The sequence below is a fragment of the Anopheles darlingi genome, chromosome 2, assembly GCF_943734745.1.
Source record: "Anopheles darlingi chromosome 2, idAnoDarlMG_H_01, whole genome shotgun sequence".
NCBI lineage: Eukaryota > Metazoa > Arthropoda > Insecta > Diptera > Culicidae > Anopheles > Anopheles darlingi.
In genome coordinates this window covers 1,432,560-1,457,500 of record NC_064874.1, presented here as the reverse complement: position 1 = coordinate 1,457,500, position 24,941 = coordinate 1,432,560, and the positions used below count along the sequence as shown (strand labels likewise).

At 48.8% G+C, this 24,941-nt stretch overlaps 8 protein-coding genes across 9 annotated transcripts in view; 1 reads left to right on the top strand and 7 right to left on the bottom strand.

Moving 5' to 3' along the window:
- The window catches only part of LOC125948968 (10 kDa heat shock protein, mitochondrial), a 42,106-nt gene that overhangs the window by 9,394 nt on the left and 7,771 nt on the right, over nucleotides 1-24,941 (bottom strand). The gene's annotated exons all lie outside the window — the stretch shown is intronic.
- LOC125948956 (procollagen-lysine,2-oxoglutarate 5-dioxygenase) lies at nucleotides 203-3,753 on the bottom strand. The gene is made up of 3 exons (XM_049675518.1): nucleotides 3,329-3,753; nucleotides 770-2,580; nucleotides 203-702 (listed from the first exon to the last, which is right to left on the bottom strand). Exons 1-3 carry the CDS (start codon nucleotides 3,405-3,407, stop codon nucleotides 418-420), a joined length of 2,175 nt encoding a protein of 724 aa, XP_049531475.1. The 5' UTR covers nucleotides 3,408-3,753; the 3' UTR covers nucleotides 203-417.
- LOC125948967 (glycine, alanine and asparagine-rich protein-like) lies at nucleotides 4,728-5,603 on the bottom strand. Its single transcript, XM_049675533.1, has 2 exons — nucleotides 5,476-5,603; nucleotides 4,728-5,401 (listed from the first exon to the last, which is right to left on the bottom strand). The coding sequence occupies exons 1-2, from the start codon at nucleotides 5,543-5,545 to the stop codon at nucleotides 5,097-5,099; spliced, it is 375 nt and encodes a 124-aa protein (XP_049531490.1). The 5' UTR covers nucleotides 5,546-5,603; the 3' UTR covers nucleotides 4,728-5,096.
- On the bottom strand, nucleotides 6,254-7,245 carry LOC125948964 (uncharacterized). The gene is made up of 2 exons (XM_049675530.1): nucleotides 7,104-7,245; nucleotides 6,254-7,035 (listed from the first exon to the last, which is right to left on the bottom strand). Exons 1-2 carry the CDS (start codon nucleotides 7,162-7,164, stop codon nucleotides 6,494-6,496), a joined length of 603 nt encoding a protein of 200 aa, XP_049531487.1. The 5' UTR covers nucleotides 7,165-7,245; the 3' UTR covers nucleotides 6,254-6,493.
- Nucleotides 9,458-10,393, bottom strand: LOC125948966 (glycine, alanine and asparagine-rich protein-like). The gene is made up of 2 exons (XM_049675532.1): nucleotides 10,253-10,393; nucleotides 9,458-10,186 (listed from the first exon to the last, which is right to left on the bottom strand). Exons 1-2 carry the CDS (start codon nucleotides 10,320-10,322, stop codon nucleotides 9,870-9,872), a joined length of 387 nt encoding a protein of 128 aa, XP_049531489.1. The 5' UTR covers nucleotides 10,323-10,393; the 3' UTR covers nucleotides 9,458-9,869.
- Nucleotides 13,378-14,555, bottom strand: LOC125948962 (keratin, type I cytoskeletal 10-like). Its single transcript, XM_049675527.1, has 2 exons — nucleotides 14,316-14,555; nucleotides 13,378-14,242 (listed from the first exon to the last, which is right to left on the bottom strand). Exons 1-2 carry the CDS (start codon nucleotides 14,371-14,373, stop codon nucleotides 13,422-13,424), a joined length of 879 nt encoding a protein of 292 aa, XP_049531484.1. The 5' UTR covers nucleotides 14,374-14,555; the 3' UTR covers nucleotides 13,378-13,421.
- Nucleotides 14,907-17,197, bottom strand: LOC125950578 (hornerin-like). The gene is made up of 2 exons (XM_049678692.1): nucleotides 16,078-17,197; nucleotides 14,907-15,695 (listed from the first exon to the last, which is right to left on the bottom strand). The coding sequence occupies exons 1-2, from the start codon at nucleotides 17,046-17,048 to the stop codon at nucleotides 15,191-15,193; spliced, it is 1,476 nt and encodes a 491-aa protein (XP_049534649.1). The 5' UTR covers nucleotides 17,049-17,197; the 3' UTR covers nucleotides 14,907-15,190.
- On the top strand, nucleotides 19,271-24,866 carry LOC125948958 (glutamate--cysteine ligase). 2 transcript variants are annotated; one of them, XM_049675523.1, is made up of 5 exons: nucleotides 19,271-19,408; nucleotides 21,569-21,921; nucleotides 22,084-22,828; nucleotides 22,916-23,686; nucleotides 23,764-24,866. In XM_049675523.1, exons 2-5 carry the CDS (start codon nucleotides 21,660-21,662, stop codon nucleotides 23,930-23,932), a joined length of 1,947 nt encoding a protein of 648 aa, XP_049531480.1. In that variant the 5' UTR covers nucleotides 19,271-19,408; nucleotides 21,569-21,659; the 3' UTR covers nucleotides 23,933-24,866. The 2 variants fall into 2 exon arrangements, with proteins under 2 accessions (XP_049531480.1, XP_049531479.1); XM_049675522.1 differs by lacking the exon at nucleotides 19,271-19,408 and adding an exon at nucleotides 20,100-20,324.

The following is a 24,941-nucleotide window of genomic DNA, read 5'->3' as shown; positions in this document are numbered from 1 at the left end:
CAAGCCCTCCATAACGCAACCTTCAGTTGGGACGCAACGCAGATTGATTGAATGTAGTTTGTTTGTAAAAATAGAGAACCGACGGGTGTAGTCATCATCAGCCGAAATGATGTTAACTATGGACATGGTTTGCAGTCGTAGCACACACACAACAGAGAGAGAGAGAGAGAGAGAGAGAGAGAGAGAGAGAAAAGAAAGTAAAATGGTTCTTATAGTTTATTTCGATACTACAGCCTATTTTGCGCGACATTTTTCATACAATGAAAAGAGATTCTGTCATGGCACATCTAAATCCGGAACACAAAATGAACATAATTACGCGATACATGATGCAGTCTATCCGACGCTACTCTACTCCTTTTTATTACACTGTGAGTAGGGGCTGCTCGTGTGTTTTCCCTCCTAGCTCCGGCCAGCTTACGGGTCCACGAACGAAATCATAATGTAGCGTGTGCCTTTCGTTGTCAGCAATCCTTCGTGGAAGTGGGTCAGACGACCAGGGTGCATCAGCAGCCATCCCTTGCGCGTGTCCTTTACCGAGCAGTTGTAACGCAGGAAGTGACAACCGCCTCCTTCGTAGTCGATTCCAGCACTATTCAAAGCGATATTGATGGTGTAAGTCGAGGAGTCGTGGTGTGGACGCAACGAAGGCTGCTCATCTGGACGATACCGGACTACAAAGTTCATAAGAGACCGAGGCGGCTGTAAAGAAAAAGCGAAAGGCAATCAGATCCAGGAATGGACGGTACAAATCGACGCTGCTACTCACATCATGGAAATAACCAGTGAAAACCTTCTCCTGCAAGGGGCGTATGTAGAGCTGCAGGAACTTTAGCCAAACTTGCTCCAACCCAACCTGATTCATGTGAATGTCACGTGTCGGGACGGCCTCGTAGCCTCCCTGGAGCCGGTTATCGTTGTGCGTACCATCCGACCACTTACCAAAAGCCTCTACGATCTCCTTAAGATCATCACAAAATCTATCCGTACCGACTGCAAACCAGTACACGTCCGGGCATGGTTGTTTCGGCACGAATGTGGTTTCCAGTTGCTGCTGGTACTCCGGCGATAGATAGCGTTGTTCCCAGTCGTGCCGGTTGTTGAATAGCTGGTAAAAATCTGGGTGAGTGCGATCCATGTCAAAATACTCGGTATCGATCAAGTGCCCGTACTGCTCCATGTTGATCACATGCATAAAGATTCCCTTCGAGCGGAAATGCCAACACATGGCCATATCGGGGTCCGTTTCCTTCAGCGAATAGCTAACCTCAGGCAGAATAGAGCGCTTGATCAGGTATACGATCGAGATGAACGGCACATTCCATAGACCGAGCAGCTTGCGTCCTACAATGTCCATATAATCGTTGGAGCGAGCATAGAATCCTTGATTGCTGAGCGCGCCCCAGAAATTGCTCCACACCTTTTCCGGTCGTGTCAAAACGGGTGAAATAACGTTGCGATTAGCTTCTATCAACGCACGCAACACATTCGGATTGTCCAGGTGACCCTCGGAGTCAACGACGAACAGGTAATCGCAACCACGCTGGCGGCAATGCTTGGTGGCAAAGGCGCGAGCGACCGCTTCTTTATGGTCGTCACTGTGGCTGATTGACTTCAATGACCGATAACGTCCTTCCTGCTGGCTGAGGAAAGCCTTCACAACTGGTTCGTGGTATGCGACGCCTGAGTGCACCAGCACATCCAACCGATCACCAGGGTAGTTAAGCTTGGTAATTTTATCGAACCATTCCTCCAGGAACGGGGTCGGTTTCTCAATGAACAGTGCCATCGTCACGAGCGGCAGTTCCTTCTCGTCATCCAGCTGTATACGATTCTCCTCGACCGTTTTACAGACACCATCAAGGAATGCTCCGGCCAAATAGTTGGCGTAGCTGTTCAATGCCAGCTTGCTCAGTCCATTACCATGTACAACCGCGGGTTTCGATGTGTATTCCGTATTTTTCAGCGTTGCCTCTGCCTCCGATGGTTCCAGCGATAGGATAACCTGCTCTTCGACGCCGTTTAGATTTTGAAACAAGCTGGCCATATGATCCAGCTTAATGTTCAACTCGTTCCTCAACTGCTTATCGAGATACACGTTCGTGTAGTACAACTGATCATCGTCCGTGTCCTTCGAAGGGGTTTTTAGCATCAGGTACAACTTATCGGCATACCCCATGAAGAGACCGGAATTTAAGAAGCGCATCCCGCGGCCTTCCAGTGGCGGATAAAGGCTCTTCAGTGATTCGTCTGGCCAGCAAAATCCTTCCGCCCCGAACACAACCGATGCGTTAAAGGTGAGGAACTTTTGCACAATTTTCTCCCAAGGCATCAGGAACACCACGTCGTAGCTGTCGGTGAACAGAACAAGACGTTCCGATTCCTTACGATACGGCTTAAGGGCTTCCCGTAGTAGATTGATCTTGTATCCACCGCCAACGGATTTCATATCACCACCGAGCCATGGTTTTCCGAGACCAAGCGTTTTCACGCTGATACCGTAATGATTAGCGGAGCGGATGTAGCGGAGATAGCCTTCGGTTTCATTGCTGGCAACGGTGAACACGAGTGATTCTTTAGCTGAAAAAAAAATTACACATAAAAATGCATTACTTTACAATTCAATTCGAAGCGAAATTACTGTTTAACGATCCGCGGAGCGGAGAACGTTAAGTGATCGTTATTTCCAGAATATCCAAGAATTTTGTGACTCCATAAAATATAGGGCATTTATAAATAAATTTCATTATTCTTTGAATACTCTAGCGGATTGTGTTTGCTTCCGGCAGAGCTTCAGAAGAATATAAATGCTGGAAATAGATACCACGAGAGCACTCGGTGTGTGCTACGATGCGTGCCCTGCCCTTAATTCATTTACCAGACAGCAAACCAGTGATTCTCCTGGTCTACACCCGTCTTCCACATTATAACATAAACATTCTCGACGCTGAGCCGCATCTGTAGATCGTTCTCCCTCCGAACCCTCCGGAACGCAGCAGGCTGTGCATCCACCATGCCGCTGCGGCACATCCAAAGCAAACGTGAGAAAACACATGTGCGACTTGGTCCGATCTTTGCTCATGCTGACATCATCTCGAAGAAAAATGTGCAGCGAGGCGGCTTGCTTCAATGTATGCTCCGAGATCGCCTACGTGATTTAGCCCCTTCGTTTTCATTCAGCAGCTGCGGTCACTGTCGCCGGCCCAGATCCCGGAAGCCAAGACGACGATGATTGGACGGCACATGCATGCCCGTGGCGCTTATCAGTAGACCAGTCGTGGATCTTTTATGTTCGTCATGAAACTAAAACCTCACCAAAAGTACTTACCATCATCTGCCAAAGATGAAGACACCCAAGAAAGGGTAAAGATCACTATCGCCGCCTTCCAGAAGAGGTTGTTGGCCATTCTTGCTTCCTTTTCTAAATTTCCGCAATCAGCGGCTACTTCCGGTGTTCACAGACGGTGGCACAATTCACGCGTGTTAATTCAATGATTAATCGAGGATAAACGGCACATGTGCATCCTCACAATTGCGGCACTGAAAACTGGACCGAGCACGAACTGATCATGCCCAGCGTCGGTTGAGGAATAAAAACCCGAGACTGGAGCTCCACGGACTGGAGCTACGAAATTATTTGGAGCAGATTCCCCGACGTGCTAGCAGCTAACACATTATCTGGAGTCCAGAGTGTGCGTTTCGGGGGGGAATGGTTTCACTAGCTCATTTTTCGCTTACTTATCATATTTTTCGTCATTTCTTTAGGCTAAAAAATCTTTAGTAAAACCAAACAATCCACAAACTTTCCCAACTTTTGCAACGGGAATGCCTGCGAGAGTTACAAATGATACTAATTTGCTGTTAATACTTTGTCTTCTTTATCACAAAATTCACGAAATTGTTCAAAAAAGTTAAAAACTCCCACTTTTTGCAACAATTTCCAGACCAAAACAACGGCACAGGGTTGTAGTCGCATTTCATTTTGATTTCTGACTAAAATTAGGCTTTATTTTGAGTAAATGAGCATATTTTATCGATCATCACTGTGAAACTTTTTTCTAAGGGTGCTGTCCATTTTTCAAAAGGAATTTGACCAAAAAAATTCCACCGTGCCTTAACCGCTGTTAATTGTTAATTTACCATTGAGGATGTTTGATTTCAGTCCTTATACAATCTCACTTCATTTCTGGTGAATTCAGCCTCGCCGTGCCCCATCTTACCAGAATCGTGATAGGCATAATTGCTGCTATCACACCAATAATTGCTGCTATGCCACGTGACTCTGAAGGCCGTTAACCGGCGTATCATGTTAAGGATCGCGCGGTTCTTGCCATGCCGAGCAGTTGTACCGTAGTATCGACGTTCGAAGTATACGCTTCTTTGGGCTGCTGAGTGCCTCGCTCCTGCGCATCATGCTGCGCTAGTCTTCTACGATTCTTTATCTTTCAGATTCGACGGCGGAACCACACCAAAGCCGAAACACCTAGCAATTAGAAATATCTATCGATCTTTCCCGATCGTCGGCTCTTTCTCGTCCGTCAGCTTTAACAGAAGATTTCACAGAATAACTCCCATTCTTATTTTTTGGTTTTCTCGTGGCATTCGCATGGCTTGGTGCTTATTATCGTTTAACACCGAAAATCGCCATCGCATGCATTAACACTTCCACTTAAGGGCGTAAGGGTACGCGGTTACGTAAGATGTCCATAATGGTGAAGATGCTGTGGGCGAGGTCATCCCTTTATTGGATTTTAATGATGCTACAATCACGAAACTGCAGTCCATGTGGCGACGCAAGACTGACTGTTGCATATTCATGAAATTCGACATTACAAAAGTGCCACGCAGATCGAATTTAATGTCATCCTTCTTTCGGTTCCGTTGGTAATTGCTCGGTGCTGTGTAATTTTCTTGTTACATATTTTGATTTATTTCACCTTGGCACCGTGTACTGGCCGGTTCGGAAGCTTAACTTGTAAGACTGGTTATGGGGTGTTGAAGTAAAATCCTGATGAAAAGGCCAAAAACCGAGAGCATCGAAAGGCATAATCCTTCCAAGGTAATACTTAGTCATATCGTACGGCACACGCAGGAGCTTATCCTCCGAAAGACTGAGAACCGGCATTGGCGGCTGATCCGGTGGCTGCTCCGAAACCGGGGAATCCATGACCGACGCCACCCTGCGAGAACGACTGAGCTCCAGCACTGGCCGCTGATCCAGACAATCCACCGAATCCGTGACCTCCGTGGCCTTGCGTGAACGATTGACTACCGGCCGAAGCGGCCGATCCAGAAGCGCCACCGAACCCGTGGACCGGGAAACCAAAGCCCTGGTTAAACGATTGAGCACCAGCATTGGCCGCCGATCCCGAAACTTGGCGACTGACACGAGCTTCACCCTCTACTCGTAAAATAAAAAGATTTTAATAAATTTCCCTGGGGGAGATCGAGAAGCGCCGCTACAATGTTGCTTACCCTGCACAGGAGCACAGCTAACAGCAGCAACCAAGGCACCGATTGCGAACAGACAGATCAAGGACTTCATTTTGGACAAGTTGTACGAATGCAACGGACGACGCTTGCGTAACTGAGGGTACTAGCTAGGACTGATACCTTCGACGGTGGCACGATTTCATTTTATACTTCAGCACGCATCCCCTTATCAGCCCTCAAGGAGGCAGCGTCCATCAGCGCGATTGATAACGTGCAAATTTGTTGAGAAAGCTTCAACCTGTTGGTTATTCCGAGGGAAAAGCCACGGCACGGTACTTCCCCATCGAATGCCAAACCAAACAAAGCGATCCTCACCAGACTGTCATAGATCAGTTTTTGATCATTTAACGATACTCTAAACAATATTGTATTTTAATTTTTGAAGCCGAACTGAACTTTTCACGATCATTCGTATCATGACTTGCTTTTGCTTAGTCCCGTTATCAAGAAATGTTTGTCCCGTTTTGACCGGTTTCAGTGAGTTCAGCTCGTGCTGGGCGGAACAGCTGATAGTGGTTCTGGCATAATCACATTTAGTCGTTTTTTTCGGGATCCCAAAAACCAAATCAGGTCACACAACAAAACCTCCCGAAAGGACACGCCAATGTCATGGTTTATAATCAACAAAGCGCACAAACCACGGCCGTTCATCACGTACGTGACGCTGAGGACCTTCGATTTGGGAAGGGGCCGTCGATCTTCACCGCATTTGATCAATCAATCATCAGAACGTAACGTATGGATTTGTGTTTTTACGGTTCGTTTGTTATTTTATTAACGTTTTTGTTTTCCTTCTTGCTTCGAATACTGTTCCTGTCCGATGTTTGAACATACATTTTCGTAGTTTTTGTTGTTGTCAATATCACAAATAGACTGCAGAGGAGTATTGATGAAGATAAAGACCTGTTGTCTTCCGTGATGTTCGTCCGCCCGGTTTTTGTACTTGTAGTTGAAGTTCGCGAATCAATCACCGATCTGCTTCGACTGAGGTAGGGAGGTTTCAATGGGCGACAATGGACTGAGCACCGGCATTGGCAGCCGATCCAGCCAAACCACCACCGAATCCACCATGGCCGCCTCCTTGAGTGAACGACTGCGAGGCAGCATTGGCCGACGAACCGGAGAATCCACCAAATCCAGGGAATCCATGGCCACCACCCTGGGTAAACGATTGGCTACCGGCCGAAGCAGCCGAACCGGACAGTCCACCGTGTCCTCCATGGCCACCACCACCACCCTGGTTGAACGACTGGGCGCCAGCATTGGCTGCCGATCCGGAGAGACCACCGAATCCGGGGAAGCCACCTCCATGTCCTCCCCCTCCTCCCTGGGTGAATGACTGAGAACCGGCGTTGGCAGCCGATCCGGAGAGTCCACCGAAACCACCTCCACCGTGTCCAGGGAAACCTCCGAAGCCACCACCCTGATTGAACGATTGGGCACCGGCGTTGGCCGCACTTCCGCTCAAACCGCCACCACCATTAGCGGCACGAACCACACGGATCGGGGCGATCGGCAGATCGGCTTCATCCAGCAGAATCACTGCAAACGGATTAAAACCGTAAAACCGAGGAACCGGGTTGGAACCGTGATGCTGCTGGACTACTTACGCTGGTACGGTGCGGCTGCAACGGTGGCCAAGATGGCGGCAAGAACGACAAACGACTTCATCTCCGGTTCCTAGAAAACAAAAAGAAACACAATATTCCTACTTCAGGCGTGCTAGACGTTTGCGCAGTTGGGCTTATGGTTGCGCAATGATGCTCTTCATGGTGCTTCCTGGCAGTATTTATATGGACGCGCCTGATGGACGTGTCCGAAGACACGTTAACTAGCAATGAGAGAGGGTGTCGAGGAAGTCGAGGAGAAGAAGCGAGCGACTGACATGAGACAGCACACACTCCGGACCGGGGGAGGGAGAGGTTCGTTTACGGATCTTCCCTCAGTTCTTCCCTGATACGCCATTTACCTTGATCATCAACATTATTTGATGCCCGGCCTCTCTGGTCCCGGGCTCTAGAGCTACACGGCTGTGAGTCAGCAGCTAATTCAGCAACTTCAGTGCCACAAGGGATCACGCAGAGCCCACCGCAGAGCCCTCTGCCTCTGCCGTTCCACTTGTTGTACGATGAAATCCAGTTTTCAAAAGCATGATCGCCAGGTCGTGGTACCAGCATACAGGGCTGCCGTGGGGAAGGAGAAGGAGAAGGTAAGTGATGTCTTCCCTTGTGTAATGTGAGAGAACGGGATGTCGGTTCCCGGGTCCCCGGGTACCCGGGTCTCTCGAACGGGACGGGGGGTCGATATTGTACTACAGAACCAACGGGCGCAACTCTGACCCCGTCAGAAGCGATGGAACTCCAAAGGATCCTCGCGTGTGATGTCTACTCTTGTGGTCAGGCCCCGTCTTTCAGCGCGATGCGATGATTGATGTAAGCAATTCTCGATGCTCAAGATCTCCAATCTGGCTGGCTGGCTTTCTCTGGCCAAGTCCCTCCACTCCTTCCTCTCCGTGGAAGAATGGAAACCCAAAAGAGACCAAAAGTGAGGCTTAAGCTCACTTCGTCTTTTTTTTTGCTTTATTCTCTGGACCCAGAACCTTAATCTGATCTGGAGGCAGCTGACACCTTCTTCGCTCGGTGTGGCCCCGCCTGTCAATCGTCACAGCAGAAAGAGCACTCGCCGCAGCCTCTTGGCGTCTGGGTGTCTTTGGAGCAGTTTGATCTATTTTCACCCTTTGGCCTTTACTTTCTTTCTTAACTTCCAATACTAACCGGAATGCTTGTATGACCTGAATCAGCGTACATCTCAGCGCAAATGTCGACATGATTATCTAAGCGACCCAAATGTACGTAACGTTATCATGTTTGTAATGTTTTTTTTATTTTTGTTATTATATATTCCACTTAACGTAAGTCTAATAGATAAACTCTGCCATCAGTTCCATCGCCAGTTTTCAGGGGGTCAATTAACGGTTCACGACCGATTTGAAATCAACAACTTTCGAGTCTGGGTTCGTTTCCCTTTGAAGACAAGGGGTTTCCCCATGCAGACTATTTATCGAGATTATCGTAGAGGTTTTTCCCTTCGAATAAACCAGTTCCTTCCGGCTGGCTGGCCGGCAATGTGACAATCGCTGCAGCTGTGCTTAGAGCAACAGCCCACGGGCCGCACGATGCAGACGGTCCATTGGTGATGTTTTTATAGCATAGAGAGTTGTTTTAACAATTATGAATAGCACCGGATTTGCCTTCAGGTACATTACACTCTGGCTGGGGTTTTTCCTGTTTTAATTACTTCTCCAAGCACCGTTTTCGGCCATTTGGCTCTGTTATTGTTCTGCGCGGAAGGATGATTGTTCCCCTCTGCCGGTTTCGCATAACCTTGAATGTTGCGGCAGGTCATAAATTCTATTCCCAGACGAGCAGAGCAACAGCGGAGTAGGCTGCGAGCCGTATAAGGTATCTCATTTTATGATATTCAGATCAATAAAATAAAGCATCTGCTGCCGGGTGTGCTGGACCATTGGACATGTAGTCACCCCATTCGGAGCGTCTATCTAGTCAGATGCAGATGGTTGTACGCAGCAACAAAAGCTCAAACGTCGCACAATTTGCTGCGTTGCAACGCAATCTTTTGTGAGTTCTTAATATGCTCTAGTAGCATCTGTATGGTACAACTGCGTATGGGGTTTAAAATGTATTTAATTTTTTATTTAAATCATCAACATCCCAAAACGAGGGATGTTAGTAGGATAAAATAAGTTCCTTGTTTTGACTGGGAAGAGATTCGATCGTTAGTTTGCATATCACAGCCACCGAAAGAAGGCAGACAGCGACCGGCGACGCGATAAACCGGATAGCGACAAAAGACTTCAACAGCGACGAACCCACGTATCTTCCATTCCTTCCCTTACTGTGATATATTCTTGTATGATCGTGCACGTTCGAATCGTTCGTTCGTTGTTAAGAAAGATGACAAATTTATTAGCGATTGTCTCTGAACACAGTATCACCAACGGACAGAGGCTGTTCTTATTGGAAGAACCAGTATTACAAAAAAACAGGATCTTCAAAAGATTAACGGAAAAAAAGGGCGGAAATTTAAATCTTTCCAAACGTATCACAATCGACTACCTTGGGACATTTGCTGTTTTGTTCCTCCGATGTGTCATGAGTGTTGCATGTGCGTGCATCTTGTACAGACTACCGATTCCTAGAACGTAATCCAGGCCGTCAGTAAATGGCAGGAATGGTTTTCGGTGTTTGTTTTTTTTTGCGATTCCTGGCCGGTGCGTTGTGGTTGGCATTATCTCGCTCCATCGGGTCTCGGGCTGGAACGGAACGCTCTATCGGGTGCGAGCGGTTACGGGTTGCTTAACCGCTGAAGGACTGGGCACCGGCGTTGGCAGCCGAGCCAGAGAATCCACCGAATCCTGGGAATCCACCAGCACCACCCGAGAACGATTGGGCACCAGCCGAAGCGGCCGATCCGGAGAGTCCACCGAATCCGTGGCCGCCACCCTGGCTGAACGACTGCGAGGCAGCATTGGCCGACGATCCGGAGAATCCTCCAAATCCAGGGAAGCCACCAGCGTTGAAGGATTGAGCGCCGGCGTTGGCCGCGCTACCGCTGAACTGGGCCGAGCGGGCCACACGGGCGACCGGAGCCTCGACCGGGATCAGATAGGCAACTGTGAAGGGAGTTGGTGAACGGTTAGTACCAAGTACCGTCCATTATGGCGCCGCTAGACACTCACTTTGGTATGGGGCACTGTTGGCAACGGCCAGCACGGCGGCCAGAACAAGAGCACAGACCATGGTTTTCATCTTGGAATCTCTTTCGGGACACTACAAACACAACACACAAGGATGGCTCCGCGGGATGCTGCTTCAAGAGCTTTTGCTGAACGAATAATATCGTAGCACCGGCGGACGGGTCGCTTTATATATCGCGACGGATGAAACTGTCGTCGCCTCCCATTATCACGACACCTCTCCCCGTCACCCCGAGGCGATGGCGCCGTCGGCTAGGGAGCGTACGCTGCTCGTGAGAAGGGCCTTGGGGTTTGCTCGGTGGGTTTTGGGTGGAGGAGAAACGGGGTCTCCCGGGTGCGGAAGACCAGTTTTCCCCCCGTGTGTCGCGCGATATATGGTGTGCTATCACATTTTTGGGTGACCCACACACACACACACACACGCGCGCATGCTGAAACAACTCGGGGACATTTTGCATTTCGCTCATCCCTCCTCCCACAATCCAAACGGGTGTCTCCAGAAACAGAGACAGCAGCATAGCATAAGCCAGACCTCTACACCATGATCGTCGTCTGCGTTTGCGAGCGATTGCCAGAGGAAGATCTCCTCCACGCGCTATCAACCTTACTCGCATTCTCAACCCCTCTTCATGGGCCCTGGGCGGTGTGCGAGCGCGCGCGTGTGTGTGGGAGCAATGCCCAGGCCCAGTCATTAGTGGCTGGCTGGCTGACTGGCTGGCTGGCGGGCTGTGGTGACCGAATGCCGAATGTCGTCGCTAAACATTAGCGTATGTTTGTCACCAGGATGGTAGTGGTTTTTGGGCAAATTTACTCATCAAAGTAGACGACGTGCCATATTTGCCTTCGAATGTGGCTTGCTTTGCCAGGTTTTTCTTTTTGGTTTGAATGTAAAACCGGCTTTTGTACAATTTAACTTTCAATTCAAAAAGCCGTGGGGTTCCGTCAACGGAACATGTAGAAGACATCTCGATCTGCTCTCGAGACGAGTGTCACCAAAGTGACCGCGCGATGACCACCAATCATTCGCGGTAGCGCATAGCGGTGACCCTCGTTCGAGCCAAATTTAAGTGGTCTATGCAAATATGATCGAGATTTGGATCGTAAGATTGATTTTACTTTTTTCTTTCCGTTTCGGGTGGTTGGGTGGCCTTTTTTGCGCTCGGCAGCGTCGAAGAAACTAGTTTTATCCTGATATTTTATATATTTTTTTTGCTTGTCCGTTTGTTCGGTTTCTGTCAATACGAGGGACTACAGAATTGGGAGAGAAAGCTGCGCCAGAGCCGATCCCTGTATGGTCTGGGGAGGAGGCTATCGAAAGTTTTCGGTCTCACCTCCGGTGTATTGTATAACAAAACAAACTCTCTAGGATGAAACCTTTTTGGATGCGACCGCTACCGATGTAATGGAGAATATCCATAAATGTTCAATGATCACACTTGAGTGAATCCACCGTGAATTTGTAGCTTGTTTTGAACAAACGTTCTCGGGGCTGGTCACACCAGAATGTAAACACAAGCCCAGCTCAAGGCTGTAGAGACCCTCGGCCGTGTGGAAGTTATGAAACTACCATAATGTTCTCAAAGTCAAAAGAGGTCACCAATGGCCAAGGGTTTTTTGGTCGTTTTAGTTCCGGATCTACCTGAGGTGTAGCTTCAATTTTGAGCACCCTTTTTTTTACTTTGTTCAGCGTTTAGCAAAGGGTGCGTCCTACGAAAACCTGTTTCAGAGAGCGGAAGTCACACGAACCTGCCGAAGGTAGTGCGAGAAGAAATTCGATGGCCAAATTCAATAGAACTGAACTGAAAAGTCGTGCAAGATGGGACACGATTTCTGTGCGATCGATATAAACCGGTCCAGATGTCGAGTAGCTGAACCAGGAGTCCCCGGCACCCGGGGGCATCAAGCATAGTGGGGCCCGCGGTAGTCGAATTTAGTGTCTGTTTTTGGGAGTAAGTAAATATTGTGATGCAGCTACCGGTCGACGGTCGAGAGCGGAATAGTGGGAATTACCCTCGCCGGAAGACGACTGGGATTTACTGACGGTGACTTCTGTGATAACTCAAGCGTAGTGTACGCGCAAAATCACGAACAAAAAATTATACCAACTGATCGCTAAGTGATCGATAAATTGAAAAACTCAGGGTCAGCGATACGGGCGAGTGCCGAGTGCAGGGGACATATCAATTAATCCCATCCCACGAACGTTCTTAAACAGGCTTTGTCTCGAGGAAGCCAGCTCTTAGATCTCGCATACCGGTTCTCGCGGTTCTCACATCCCGCACATTTGTTGTCGGATTGGATCGTCTTAGTCGGTCCGCCGGTCGAGAGAAGATTCTTCTTCTGCTTCGTGAAGATGTTTGTGGCGCGGCTTGTTGATTTCTGTTTTTTTTTTGCACAAATAAAATCGAGAAGAGGTTTGTCGCCGTCTTCTGCACTCCAACGCCACACGGCAGGGTCGGCAGAGAAACAGAAAAAAAACCGGTTCCGTTCCGTGGCCCCCAAACACTCCCTCCCTGCGATCATTCGGGAGACCAGTATCGTTTCCGCCGAGCTTCAGACGGAACACACAACAAAACTGATTTCAAAGATTGTTGTTTATGTAGACTCGTTTGTTGTTTTTTTTTGGTGTTCATCTTTCATCGAATCGATCCTTCGTCGACAACGTTACTACAGAATTTTGGATCTTATCTTAATGACTGTTCCCCCGTCTGTAGATGGATAGAAAACATTATGTAATATTTATACGTCTTTCGGGGTTTACTGAAGATATAATGTTACGTGTGCGTGCGTATGTGCAAACTATGTGTACGATTATACGTGCGGATGTTGCGTATTGCGTCCGGTGCGATGCCAATAGAAACATGCAAAGCAGCCGAAATGGACCTGCTTGATTAGCATATTCAAATCTGATATGCCCTTGTTTCATTCGCGATTTTGGTTGTAATCAGATTAATACAATCTAATTTAATGTTGAATTGTAGCAGTTGTAAGACCAATAAGCCTTGCCTTCATTAGATTACCATCGGAAACCCAGTTATTTCCCCTTCACTTCCCACTGATTATACAGATAAGGCTGTTTACAAAACAAACTTCGTAAGGAAAATTCGTCCCTTGGTTCAATCAAATCGGTTTTGTTTATTAACTCGCTCGTTTAGTAGTGCTGCTTGTACACACTCGTCTGCACCGATCCTCCGCCATTGCCGTTGCTGGTCGAGGATACGCTACTACCAACCGCGATTCCATTGCCACCATAACCACCGCCAGTGCCACCTCCGAAGCGGGATGCTGAAGCGAAGCTTCCACCATTCGGACCATAAGAACCGACCGTGCCGCCACCGTTACTGGTCGATACGTAGTGTGTAGTGCTACCATGGCCACCGGATGATCCACCGAATCGGTTAGCCGATGCAAACTGGCCACCATTGTTGGTGCCAAAGCTGGACACACTCACACCCTGCCCGCTACCGCCTCCTCCGAAGCGGTTCGCGGTGGCATAGCCACCCCCGTTACCACCACTGCTGAAGCTCGATTGATGCTGTCCGTGAGGGATGTAGTTGGTGATAGCACCTCCATTTCCGTAATGAGACACCACCGTACCACCCTGTCCGTGTCCGTTCGTGCTGCTGCTGATACTAACGCCATGCACACCGCCACCACCACCACCACCGTAGCCATCGTCACCACCGAACCGATTGTTAAAGGACGTTACACCAGCACCACCGTGGGAGAAGGTTCCTGCGCTGGCCACTCCACCAGCCCCGCCGAAACTACCGTATCCTGCCTGAGAGCACACATCGGTGAACGGCAACGGAGGTAGCTGCACCGCCGGGAACATATTCGCAAAGAACTGGTTCTGCTGGGCCTGGGTGGCCAACGCCTGTGCCTGGAAGCTACGGCAGGCCTGTGTCCAGGCGTTTACCTGCGCCTGAGGATACTGGTTAAAGTTGAAGGCTCCATTATTGGCGTAGCCAGCTGGGATGATACAACATGGGATGCGTTACGGGACGGTTCTTCAAGACTCGCGAGGATCGGTCGAGATGCTTACCAACACTCTGTGCTAAAAGCCCGAAGGCTGCTATCAGCAAGACCTTCGCTGAAGTCATACTACTACGGCGACGAACCTGGGACGATAACACTTTTGGGATAAACAAAATACACTTCCGTGCTCTAGAGGAATCCACTCGATGCTGAATCAATTACGCTCCTTGCGCTCCGCTTTTAACCGACCGTCTCACGCGGGAGGAAACGATTACGACCTACACACACGATCGCGAGAGGCTGGAGCGTTCGACATCGTTTCGTCCTCCAACCCCCTGCCTTGCAGTCGTGCAGCATCCCTCCCGGTCCCAACAAAACTCTTATCTGCACTCGTTCACCGGCTCCATGGCAGGGGGTTGCTCCATGGAACGTGCTGTACGATGCTGATGATGTATGGTGGCTTTTCGAGGCTCGAGAAGCTGCGCGGCGGGGATTAAACAACTCTAAAAACCGTCATCCTCGATCCTGCGAGGCACAAACACCGGGATGATGGTGCTCGGTGGTATATAGAGGGTACCCAGGGATTGGACAGGTTTGATGAGGTGATTGGATTTCGATTGAATGAGAATTAAAAGTCATTGCGTGTCGGGCTGGTGCGCGGATTGTGGTAAATGTTGTTTTTATTTTTCATCACCCGGATGAGAAATGCCTTCGTGACCCGTGCAAATTGGGAGAAACCCCGAATTTCGTGGAAGGCACGAAAGCAGAAAAAAAACCAAGGAAACCAAGCAAAACAATCGCCATTCGTATGTGCTATGCTGTGCGTGCGATACGATCGAACGATCGATCGACTGTTCGATCGATCTTAATCATCTAATAACGATGGTCGGGAATTTTTATGTTTTGTCTTTCGCAGCAGCACCGAATGGCGGAAGCTGAGCATCATTTTGAGCTATTCCATACCCAGACTTCACTCTGCGTTCGCTTCACTGTTCCGTCGGACGATTCATCGGTGCTGATGCGGACCCCAAAGTTGTCGCCTGTTGTTGATTGGCCCAGCTGATGCTGCTGCTGATCGGTCCTGGGCGGTTCCGGAACACCGGCACTAGCATTGGGACCACTGTTCGGTTGTTGTGGTGTTTGCTGTTGACCTACGCCAGACTGGCTTGCTCCTGGCTGGTTGTTCGGGAACCAAAAGTTGCCTGGAAATCCTCCTGCTCCTTGGAATGGTTGCTGTCCGAAGGGGTTCGGTAATGCTGGGATGAAGGACCCTTGGCCACCGAAGCCAAAACTATTGGGAATACCGTTGAACCAAGGATTTACCGCGTTTGTCCCAGGGGACACTACTTCAACTCCTCCACCTCCTACTTGTGGCACGGGTATGCTACCGGTGGTTTCGAAAATGGCTAACGCCACTGCGACGAGAAGCACGAAACACATTCTAGAGCTAAAGAGTACGATCGGACGAATGAGCTGAGGCTAACGGATTAGGTTTATGAAACAGAACTGATACCGACAATGACACAGATTGCACATAAATTTTCAAAAATTGCTCTTCGTATTGGTGAGCATGGCTTTAGGTTTGTTACTGATAATACGAACCCACTTGGCATCACGATGACGGTGATAACCCCGTGTTATAGGTTACAGCTGCGATGATAGAAACGCGCTCCCTGTGCTATGGACGAGCTAGCAGAGGGATCAGTTATTTCGGAGTTTAAGTACATCATCTATTGGCAAACGCGGCATATGAGTATCATATAATTTTGGCTTTATTTATGGCCTCGGAGCGCTTTAAGTATGGTGGTCGCCTTCCACAACTCTTTCCTTAATTCCACACCCATGCCTCACTTTCGGTCTTCTTGACCTTACCGTCCTCTGATTCGTTGGTGCTAATTCGAACACCATACCCTTCGCCAGTGGACTGCTGATGATGTCCTGCTCCTTGATGGCCTGCTCCCTGATGGTCGGCTCCCTGGTGGTGTCCATGACCACCGCCGTGTACATTGTTCGATTGCGAATGGGATTGTGCGCCTGCCGAACTGCCTGCTTCTTGACCATGTCCGTGGCCGTGGCCCTGTTGCACCGTCTGAGATTGTGCTCCAGCGGCGCTACCGGAGCTTCCATGGCCATGACCTTGCTGGGAAGTGGTTTGAGACTGTGCTCCCGAGGAACTACCGACATTACCTCCATCATGATGTCCACCGTGTCCCACCGATTGCGATTGAGATTGTGCACCCGATGCACTGTGAGCATCGTGGCCATGTTGAACCGTTTGGCTGCCCGATGATGCACCGGAAGCACTTCCCGAACCACCATGGCCTCCGTGGCTGCCGGCCTGGGCTCCTGCACTGCTGCCCGATGCGGTCGCTCCACCATGGCTCATCGATTGCGATTGAGAGTTGGATCCGCTGCTTGTATGGCCGTCGTGTGAAGAGGAGAACGAACTGGAGAACGAACTGCTGGAGCTACCGGAGTGCCCCGGGAATGGTCCCACTTTACCGAACACATCCGGGCTCCATCCTGGACTGTGCGGTTGCGCTACTCCTCCCGCAATGTGCGGCTGTTGAGGGAACGGAAGGGCAGGGAAAGGCAAACCAAACTGGGGCAATGCAGGGAAACCTCCTCCTCCGAAGGCTGAACTGCCGGCATTGCTAAGACTGCCGCTTCCGCCACTGCTGCTGCCACTGCTGCTACCACTACTACTGCTACTACCGCTACCGTGTCCAAGATCGGCAGGATAACCTTGGACTATTAGTACGACACTAGAGCAGAGAAGTAACACGGCTCGTCGCTGCATGATGATTTCGATTGAACGAGATTAAACGCTCCCGGAGGAAAGATTGTTGTGACCTGTCGTGAACTCCGTGCGAGTGCAGCCCAGTTAGAGAAATGCTAGCGACTAGCGATTAAGACGACGTGAGAGCTTTGACTAAGTGCTTACGGGCGTATGTTGTTTGCTTATATAGACGAACCGAGGATCACCAACACAGCTGATAGGGACTTTGATTGCCGTGCACCCGGCTGATGTTGCTTTCGCTGTGGCCGGGAAATTCCGAATACCTACCTTTTCCTTGAGCTAACCGAGAGAGCTACCTGGTGGTCCATCATCGTCGAGGGCATAGCGGGAAATCCCGAAGAACGTTCGCACCTCGGTACAATCTACGAACAATGACGATGCAGCCGGTTTAGGTTCCGCCGGACTGACGTTACTGGAACATGTTTGCACGCCGGGCCGGTACTACTAGTGCGCGCTAGCGGATGATACACATTTGTCACACAAGCAGAACCGGTCCGGCTAGCTCGCTCGGAGCATCGGACGCCCCTGGCCCTGAATCGTGATTTCGTGAACCAATAGAATGTACGTGATAATTTCCGGTACGCATCTTTAACTTCAAAAAGCTGTTGCATGCGCAAAATACGTACGTATGTATTAATGCCACCCCTTATGGTTGATTGATGGTTCCATAGTACTGATAGCACGTGAAGCCAGTGGTTTATGATTAGCTCGATTTGTTATTTGAAACGTGTATTCCTTGAAAATGCACAAGAAATCCGATTTCGAGATAGTAATAGACAGAAATTGGAAGAAAGCGTGTGTGTGTGTCTGGTGGTTTCGCTGTTTTATTGCCAACATGTATTCTGGATGCGTTTTATGCTAAACTCATGCAATGTACCGTTGAAGTGAGGGCGCAATTTTGACGTCATCCCTGGAGTTACCGTTTCCATAAGACACGAAAAATACCTCCGGTTGAACGACACTAAACGTTGGTGGTAGCTCACGTGCTCCCTGGGTTCCGGCATCATTGTTGATGTTGGCTGAAATGGGAAATAACGGCAACATTTACATGATAAGACGATTCCCTGTGTTCATGAATCAAAATTTTTATTGCGTTATAGCCGACGTACCTCTACGCACTCGATGGGGAATCCCAGCTGATACCCCGCGATCCGGTGTGATTACCAGCATCAAGGCAAGGGCAAGGACCAAGCAAAACAATCGTAGCAGCATCTTCGGCAGAATGGTAAACTCTTTGCTTTTCGGAAGCGCTCTGCTGTCGCTGGACCGGTGTAGAATCAATACTAAGTCCAGCAGATCGTACGATGCGATGCGGATCGGTTGGAGATGGTCGCCAATACCTGTTAGGGTATTAGACCAAAATCAAACCTCACTGGAGGGGATGGATGAAACCAAATACCCCTTTACGTTCTGTGATTCTTACGCGAGAGTTCAAAGATGGGTTCTGTCGTCGTAGCGCGCATTCTGCGTATGCAAAGCAATAAATTAGCAGAACATAACCGGTTTTCCTTTAGCGTTTTCTCGTGTTCTAATGATCGCATTTTATGTGTGCTGAATGCATTAATCCCTGACTTTCCTCCCAGTTCATGAAGCCTGCCATAGCTGTGGTATGCGGATTCACCACAGTTTTTACTAAATGTTATTGGTGCTGCCATGGTCAACTAGTTCCTGCTTTCTTTAGTTAATTTTCGTACCTCTAGCTGCCTTTTTCCTCATGCTGTGAAAAAACCTCGTTTCGGCACCGGTTGGTCAAAACCCCAAGAATATTTTAAAAAACCGCGGAAAAAACGGCCAATTCAAACAAAAATGACCACCAAACTCCCAAACCTGTACAGTATAAACTCTTTGACAGTTTTAACAGTGATGGCCAATAAAATAGCACATTTCACCTAGAATAAAGCCTAATTCTAATCAAAAATCAAAGTTCGATGTGAAAAATGGACTACAACCCTGTGACGTTGTTTTGGTCTGGAAATTGTTGCAAAAAGTGGGAGTTTTTAACTTTTTTAAACAATTTCGTGAATTTTGTGATAAAGTAGAAAAAGTGATAACTGCAAATTAGTATCATTTGCAACTCCCGCCGTCGTTCCCGTTGGAAAAGTGCGCCAGGAAAGTGTAAGAAACTTGGTGAAGGCAAGGCCAACTGGGTAAAGAGTTGAAATCGGCGCCAGTGCTGTGTTTTTTTGTGTGTGAATTTTGGGTTTATCTCCTTAGCCGTTCGCGAATCTTCGCCCTAAATTAAACGTGACATCACCCGGCAGTGACTTGCGTGTTTAGAGAACCAAATCTTCCTCGTGCTCATCCATCGATCACGATAACACTAGCCCAAAATTTTGCGCCCGGGAAGTGGTGGGAAAGAGGTGTGTAACCCTGAAACGTTTGCCGGTCTTTCGGGACACGGTGTCCCAGAATCGGTGTTTCCATTTTTTTATATCCTTGCAAGTTCTACCAGAAAAAGGCAAATTAATGGTCTAATCCAACGTAACTATCAGCATGGAATCAAGCGGGTTTTGAGGAATTAATTACTTCCTTATGCTCCCGAGTGGTAAAGAAATCAGTGTCCTGCAGGAGTTCTGGAGTTCATAAGAAGATTCCGGGGTCCATGCAGGACGGATTTCGCAACACTCGTAATCGTGACTACGGCATTAAAATAAAAGAGAACAGCATTTATGCGCGTGCCGTGTGGCTAAAATTGCTCGTTCAGTGGAATGGGAAGAAACGTGTGAACGTGAACCTGCTGATCAGCGAACATTCAACCACATTTCGTCATCAATAATTACTTGCATTATTTCGTCAACCAATCGCTGAAGGTGTCGGATGACGTCCTCGAAATGGGGGCCGCTCCAAACCGCTTGCTCTGCGCCACTTGCTGGAAGAAAAAGAACAGCGAAACTACTTACTCAGTAATCTACGACACACTGAGCGTCCACCGGCTGGGGATACGGGGCGAGGAACCGGCTGATAGATAACGTCCTCCCAACAGGCGCACGGCACATTACACGCCGCGCTCCTTACTAAAAAAGTAGTATTTAGTGAACCGTCCTACGGCTCACACGCGCCTCGCTGTGCGGAGAATCACGTTTATCTTCCGGTTTTATTTTTTGTTCTTTGCTCCACCGGGGTTGTGTCATCATCGACCCCCTACTGCTGTCGAATCGGGAAAACGGACAAAAATACAGTAAAGTAAAATTGTGCAATCGTTGAAACCGTGCGTCGTCCGAGTTATCTCGGTCATCCGCCTGTTCAGTGGAGTGTTCTGCATTTCGATTAGTGGCTGTAAGTGTTAACCTAGTAGGTAGACCGGCGGCTATTCACGGGCCAGCACAACTGCTATAATTCACAGCCACCGTTGCGATGGTAACTGCAGTGTCATGGTCAGCGAAAACATAAAGCATAGACCATCGTGTCTCGAAACGGTGTAATCGTTGTGCGATTGTTGGCATCGATTTCTCTGCCTATAAGTAGTGGCTCACGAGAGTAGATCCGGTCAGGTAGATCGCGTGTGTGAAGCTAAAAGGGTAATTTTAGAAGGTCGTGTGGCAAACCATCTCGAATGTACCACGCTGGAGAGCTGCTGGAGGCGGCAGCTAGGGTTTCGTGCATTGCGTAACCGCATATTCGCAATTCGCCGACAATTAGTTCGCCAAAGTACTCTATTGGCCCAGAATCACGAAGTGAATCAACGACTGCGGTCCGATCATCTAGGAAACATCTACAACCGCTGTGTGTCATTGTCATCTCGATCAATTAGGATAGTTTGTAGGGCCATGATGCAAGTCGTTAAACGGCGCTACTCGGTTGGCGCCCAACAGCAACAGTTTGGCAAGATGCCAAGTGATTTATTCATCGTCAAACGAGAAGCGGCCGGCAGGCCAAGAGGATAGCTAGAGCCAAGGGTAGAGGAACTGAAAATTGCCCCGTCACGATTTCTGCCACCGTGCGCTCCTCCACTTGAGTACAAGCTACGTAACACTGGGCAACCGGTGCTTGGAGGAACTTGAACGGTCTTGAATACTTCTCTAGGACTACTGGTTGCGCTACGCACCTGAATTCCCCGCCAGTGGAACAACCAATTGTTGCGCCGTGTCGAGCACTCCATTCCGGCGCTGACGGAAGAGCGATGATGGATGGTTAGAATTCCGATGAAGCAACATACCATACTAAGGTCATATTGTTTTCTCAAGTGAACGATAAGAACAGGTGAACCAGTGGTACAGCTTGTGTGCGTAGAGTTTGATAAAATAGCCATTGGAAAAGTGATTCAAAAGGCGCTCCATTACTGGTTGCTGTTCAGTTTTGTTGGTGGAAACTGTAGGCTTTGATTCCAGTCCGATGATGATAAGACTCTCTCTATCTCTCTCTCTCTCTCTTTCTCTGGTGAAACTGTGTATTGTGTAGAAGTAGATTCAACGGAAAAAATTAACCAATTATCATAGCAAGCCTTGTGATGATAAGCCAACGGCAATCATTCTAACACGTTTTTTGTATGTTTTCCTGTGCTGCTTTGGTTTTTATTACAGAAAGTAAACGCTACTTCCAGATAGGAGGCTAACCTACTAGCTCTCGACCATTGGCGATCAGTAACCAAAAGAAGAAAGCACAGACTTCGAGATGGGTTTGCTGAGTGAAGGAAGTCCTCTGACTTGGGACGAAACCAAGGCGCTGGCGCAACATGTTCGCGAGCATGGCATCGAGCAGTTCATTAATCTATACGCACGACTAAGAGATCGCCAAGGCGATGTGCTTAAATGGGGAGATGAGGTGGAATACATTATTGTGCGATTCGATGACGAGCGCCGCTCAGTACAGGTGTCTCTGCGGGCTCCGGAAATTCTCGCCAAGCTGAATGAAAAAGAAGCTGCCGATCCGCAAGGTAAGAGACATGGCTGCTGGCACGTGATCGTTGGCTGGCTGTGTTGAACGTGTCGTTGGACAGGATGTAGATAACGCGTAATGCAAGAACACGATAGGCGCGATCACGTTGCAACCAATCGACCGGAGTATTGACATTGTATCTTATGTTTGTGCTTGGTAGGCGTCAAATCTCTGTGGCGTCCTGAGTATGGTGCGTACATGGTCGAAGGCACTCCAGGCAAACCCTACGGCGGATTGTTGGCCCATTTCAACGTAGTTGAGGCGAATATGCGCTACCGACGTATGGAAGTGGCCGCACTGCTGCCCGAGAACGAAATGGTTATGTCGATCACCAGCTTTCCCCGTCTCGGATGTCCTGGTTTCACGTACCCACTCGCTGTCCCGACACCGGACGATGAGACATGTGCGGCGCGCTCCAATTTCTTTCCCGACGAAGCCATCTTCCCCGGGCATCCCCGATTCAAGACCCTGACGCGCAACATACGGCAGCGACGGGGCGAGAAGGTGTCGATCAACTTGCCGATCTTTCCGGACAAGAACACCAAGTCGCCGGTGGAAGGTAGCATCCCGGCCCTGCCTAATCACGTGCACATGGATGCGATGGGATTCGGAATGGGTTGCTGCTGTTTACAGCTCACGTTCCAGGCGTGTAATATTAGTGAGGCACGCACGCTGTACGATCAGCTGACACCGATGTGTCCGATCATGCTAGCCCTCACGGCCGCCAGTCCCGTCTATCGGGGCCATTTGACCGATGTGGACTGTCGATGGAATGTGATCTCGGCATCGGTAGATTGCCGCACGAAAGAGGAACGCGGAGAGTTACCTCTGAAGAACGATCGCTTCCGGATCTACAAATCACGTTACGATTCTATCGATTCGTACCTTTCGCCTGCCGGTGAAAAGTAAGTACAGCTCAGTCCGAGAGCGCCGCTTGTGCATAGAAAAGTATGTAAGATGATCGTGATCGTTTTCCTTTGATCTCTACGCAGATACAACGATGTGCCTTTGGTGTTGGATGAAGCGTTGTACAAGCGGCTGCGCGAAGGAGATATCGACCATCTGTTGGCGCAGCATATTGCCCATCTCTTCATCCGCGACTCGGTCTCGCTGTTCAGTGAAAAGGTCCACCAGAACGATCGCGAAGATACCGATCACTTCGAGAACATTCAGTCCACGAACTGGCAGACGATGCGCTTCAAACCACCACCACCTAACTCCTCGATCGGGTGGCGCGTCGAGTTCCGACCGTGCGAAGCGCAGCTGACTGACTTCGAAAATGCGGCGATCGTGTGCTTTGTCGTACTGCTGACGCGCGTCATTTTGTCTTATCAGCTCGACTTCCTTATCCCGATCAGCAAGGTGGACGAGAACATGCAAAACTCACAAAAGCGCGGTGCCGTGCTGACGGAGCGTTTTTGGTTTAAGAAAAACATAACCGCCATTCCGGGCGGTCTTGGTACAGCGCAGGACGAACGGCAGCCAAAGGAGGCCACGGCACAGCAGCAAAATGGTACTAGTGGCGCCGATGGAGACAACGATGAGTACGAGCTTATGACGATCGATCAGATCATTAACGGGAAGGGTACGTTCCCGGGGCTGGTACCACTGATCAACAGCTACCTCGGATCGATGGATGTGGATGCCGATACGCACTGTACCATACAGCAGTACCTGAAGCTGATTCAGAAGCGTGCCTCCGGAGAACTCCTTACAACGGCTAGCTGGATACGGAAGGAGGTGGTGACCCATCCCGAGTACAAGTACGTACGACTTTCGGAACCTCTCGTGGCGATTCGATATTAATAATAGCCACCTTTTCGCTTTCATCTCTTTGTAGAAGCGATTCCATCGTTAGTGAAGGCATCTGCTACGATTTGTTGCGCAAAGCCAAGGACATCCAGGACGGTGTGCTAGCTTGTCCGGAGCTACTAGGCAACAACATCAGCTCCAAAACCACCGACAGCATTCCGGTTGCCATCGAGAAGCACCTCACGAAGCACTGCTAGGACCGAAAGTGGGAGCGAGCGCATTACGCGCACGCACGTTGTGCACGGGTATTCGCTCTTTGCGGAACAGCCACAGCCTCTTTAAGCGGGACTAATAGACGGTGATCAGCCGACGGCATTTTTATTGAAATATTGATCATTCGCAACTACTGCAATGTGTTTATTAGCTACCTGGCAAACTGCTGTGTTTGCCCATGTTTTATCGCTTGTATGTTAGGGATTAGGGATCCGCTTTAGATCCGATTGTAGATCGTTTCGTTTACGGGCCGTGAGATAAATGAGAGCCGTCGGTTGGTTTATCTTTGTCGCTCTCTCAACGAAAGTTACTTGTTTTGAGGTAGAGTGTATAGAGGTAAATCAATTTCTTACGTTTGTTAAAGATTAGTGTGTTAATGAAGCTGACCACTCGTGGGCCTCTGTACCATCTTTGTTTTTGCAATCATATACTACAGTTAGTCTCATAAATGCGTATCGTTTTACGATTGCTTTTTTTTAGTTTTTTCCATAAAAATCCTGGAAAATCAACTCAACCCCGTTAGAGGCACAAACACGCGCACTATTGTAATCGCGGGCGTATAATATTCGTTAATTATTTTATATTCTTCATTCATTCGGGTGGCATCAGCATTTTCAAACTACAGCCTCACGTGGCGAATACGATAAATCAGTTCCGATGCTTTAAAGCCTACTGCGTTAAGCGCATTTTCATGCAGTTCCTGCAAAAGAACCTAGAGACCTGAACTACTAGACAGCACGAAAGGTTGAGTATTTGTTGAACAAACCGCAGGGGCAACACAAAATCCCCCTTCAGTTAAACCGTCAACTCAAATCTTGTCACAATCTGGCCAGGCCCTCTAAAAACACCTACACACACGAGACTATAGTTATTCATTCATAAAGAAATAATTTGTTATACAAGAAAAAAAATATATAGATATATATAGATTTATTATATTAGCTCGTCGTGTCATCAAGTTGAATTTGTTTTGCATTGTTCAGCTATAGAGCG

Coding starts and splice junctions, on each gene's coding strand:
- LOC125948956 (XM_049675518.1), bottom strand. CDS start 3,407: ATGGCCAACAACCTCTTCTGGAAGGCGGCGATAGTGATCTTTACCCTT. Junction 2,581..3,328: donor TTCATCTTTGGCAGATGATG/GTAAGTACTTTT, acceptor TTTTTTTTTCAG/CTAAAGAATCACTCGTGTTC. Junction 703..769: donor TCACTGGTTATTTCCATGAT/GTGAGTAGCAGC, acceptor TTTTCTTTACAG/CCGCCTCGGTCTCTTATGAA.
- LOC125948967 (XM_049675533.1), bottom strand. CDS start 5,545: ATGAAGTCCTTGATCTGTCTGTTCGCAATCGGTGCCTTGGTTGCTGCT. Junction 5,402..5,475: donor TAGCTGTGCTCCTGTGCAGG/GTAAGCAACATT, acceptor TTTTACGAGTAG/AGGGTGAAGCTCGTGTCAGT.
- LOC125948964 (XM_049675530.1), bottom strand. CDS start 7,164: ATGAAGTCGTTTGTCGTTCTTGCCGCCATCTTGGCCACCGTTGCAGCC. Junction 7,036..7,103: donor TGCAGCCGCACCGTACCAGC/GTAAGTAGTCCA, acceptor ATCCGTTTGCAG/TGATTCTGCTGGATGAAGCC.
- LOC125948966 (XM_049675532.1), bottom strand. CDS start 10,322: ATGAAAACCATGGTCTGTGCTCTTGTTCTGGCCGCCGTGCTGGCCGTT. Junction 10,187..10,252: donor CAACAGTGCCCCATACCAAA/GTGAGTGTCTAG, acceptor CTCCCTTCACAG/TTGCCTATCTGATCCCGGTC.
- LOC125948962 (XM_049675527.1), bottom strand. CDS start 14,373: ATGACTTCAGCGAAGGTCTTGCTGATAGCAGCCTTCGGGCTTTTAGCA. Junction 14,243..14,315: donor GCTTTTAGCACAGAGTGTTG/GTAAGCATCTCG, acceptor GTATCATCCCAG/CTGGCTACGCCAATAATGGA.
- LOC125950578 (XM_049678692.1), bottom strand. CDS start 17,048: ATGCAGCGACGAGCCGTGTTACTTCTCTGCTCTAGTGTCGTACTAATA. Junction 15,696..16,077: donor GAGGCATGGGTGTGGAATTA/AGGAAAGAGTTG, acceptor CGTACTCTTTAG/CTCTAGAATGTGTTTCGTGC.
- LOC125948958 (XM_049675523.1), top strand. CDS start 21,660: ATGGGTTTGCTGAGTGAAGGAAGTCCTCTGACTTGGGACGAAACCAAG. Junction 21,922..22,083: donor AGAAGCTGCCGATCCGCAAG/GTAAGAGACATG, acceptor TGTGCTTGGTAG/GCGTCAAATCTCTGTGGCGT. Junction 23,687..23,763: donor GTGACCCATCCCGAGTACAA/GTACGTACGACT, acceptor ATCTCTTTGTAG/AAGCGATTCCATCGTTAGTG.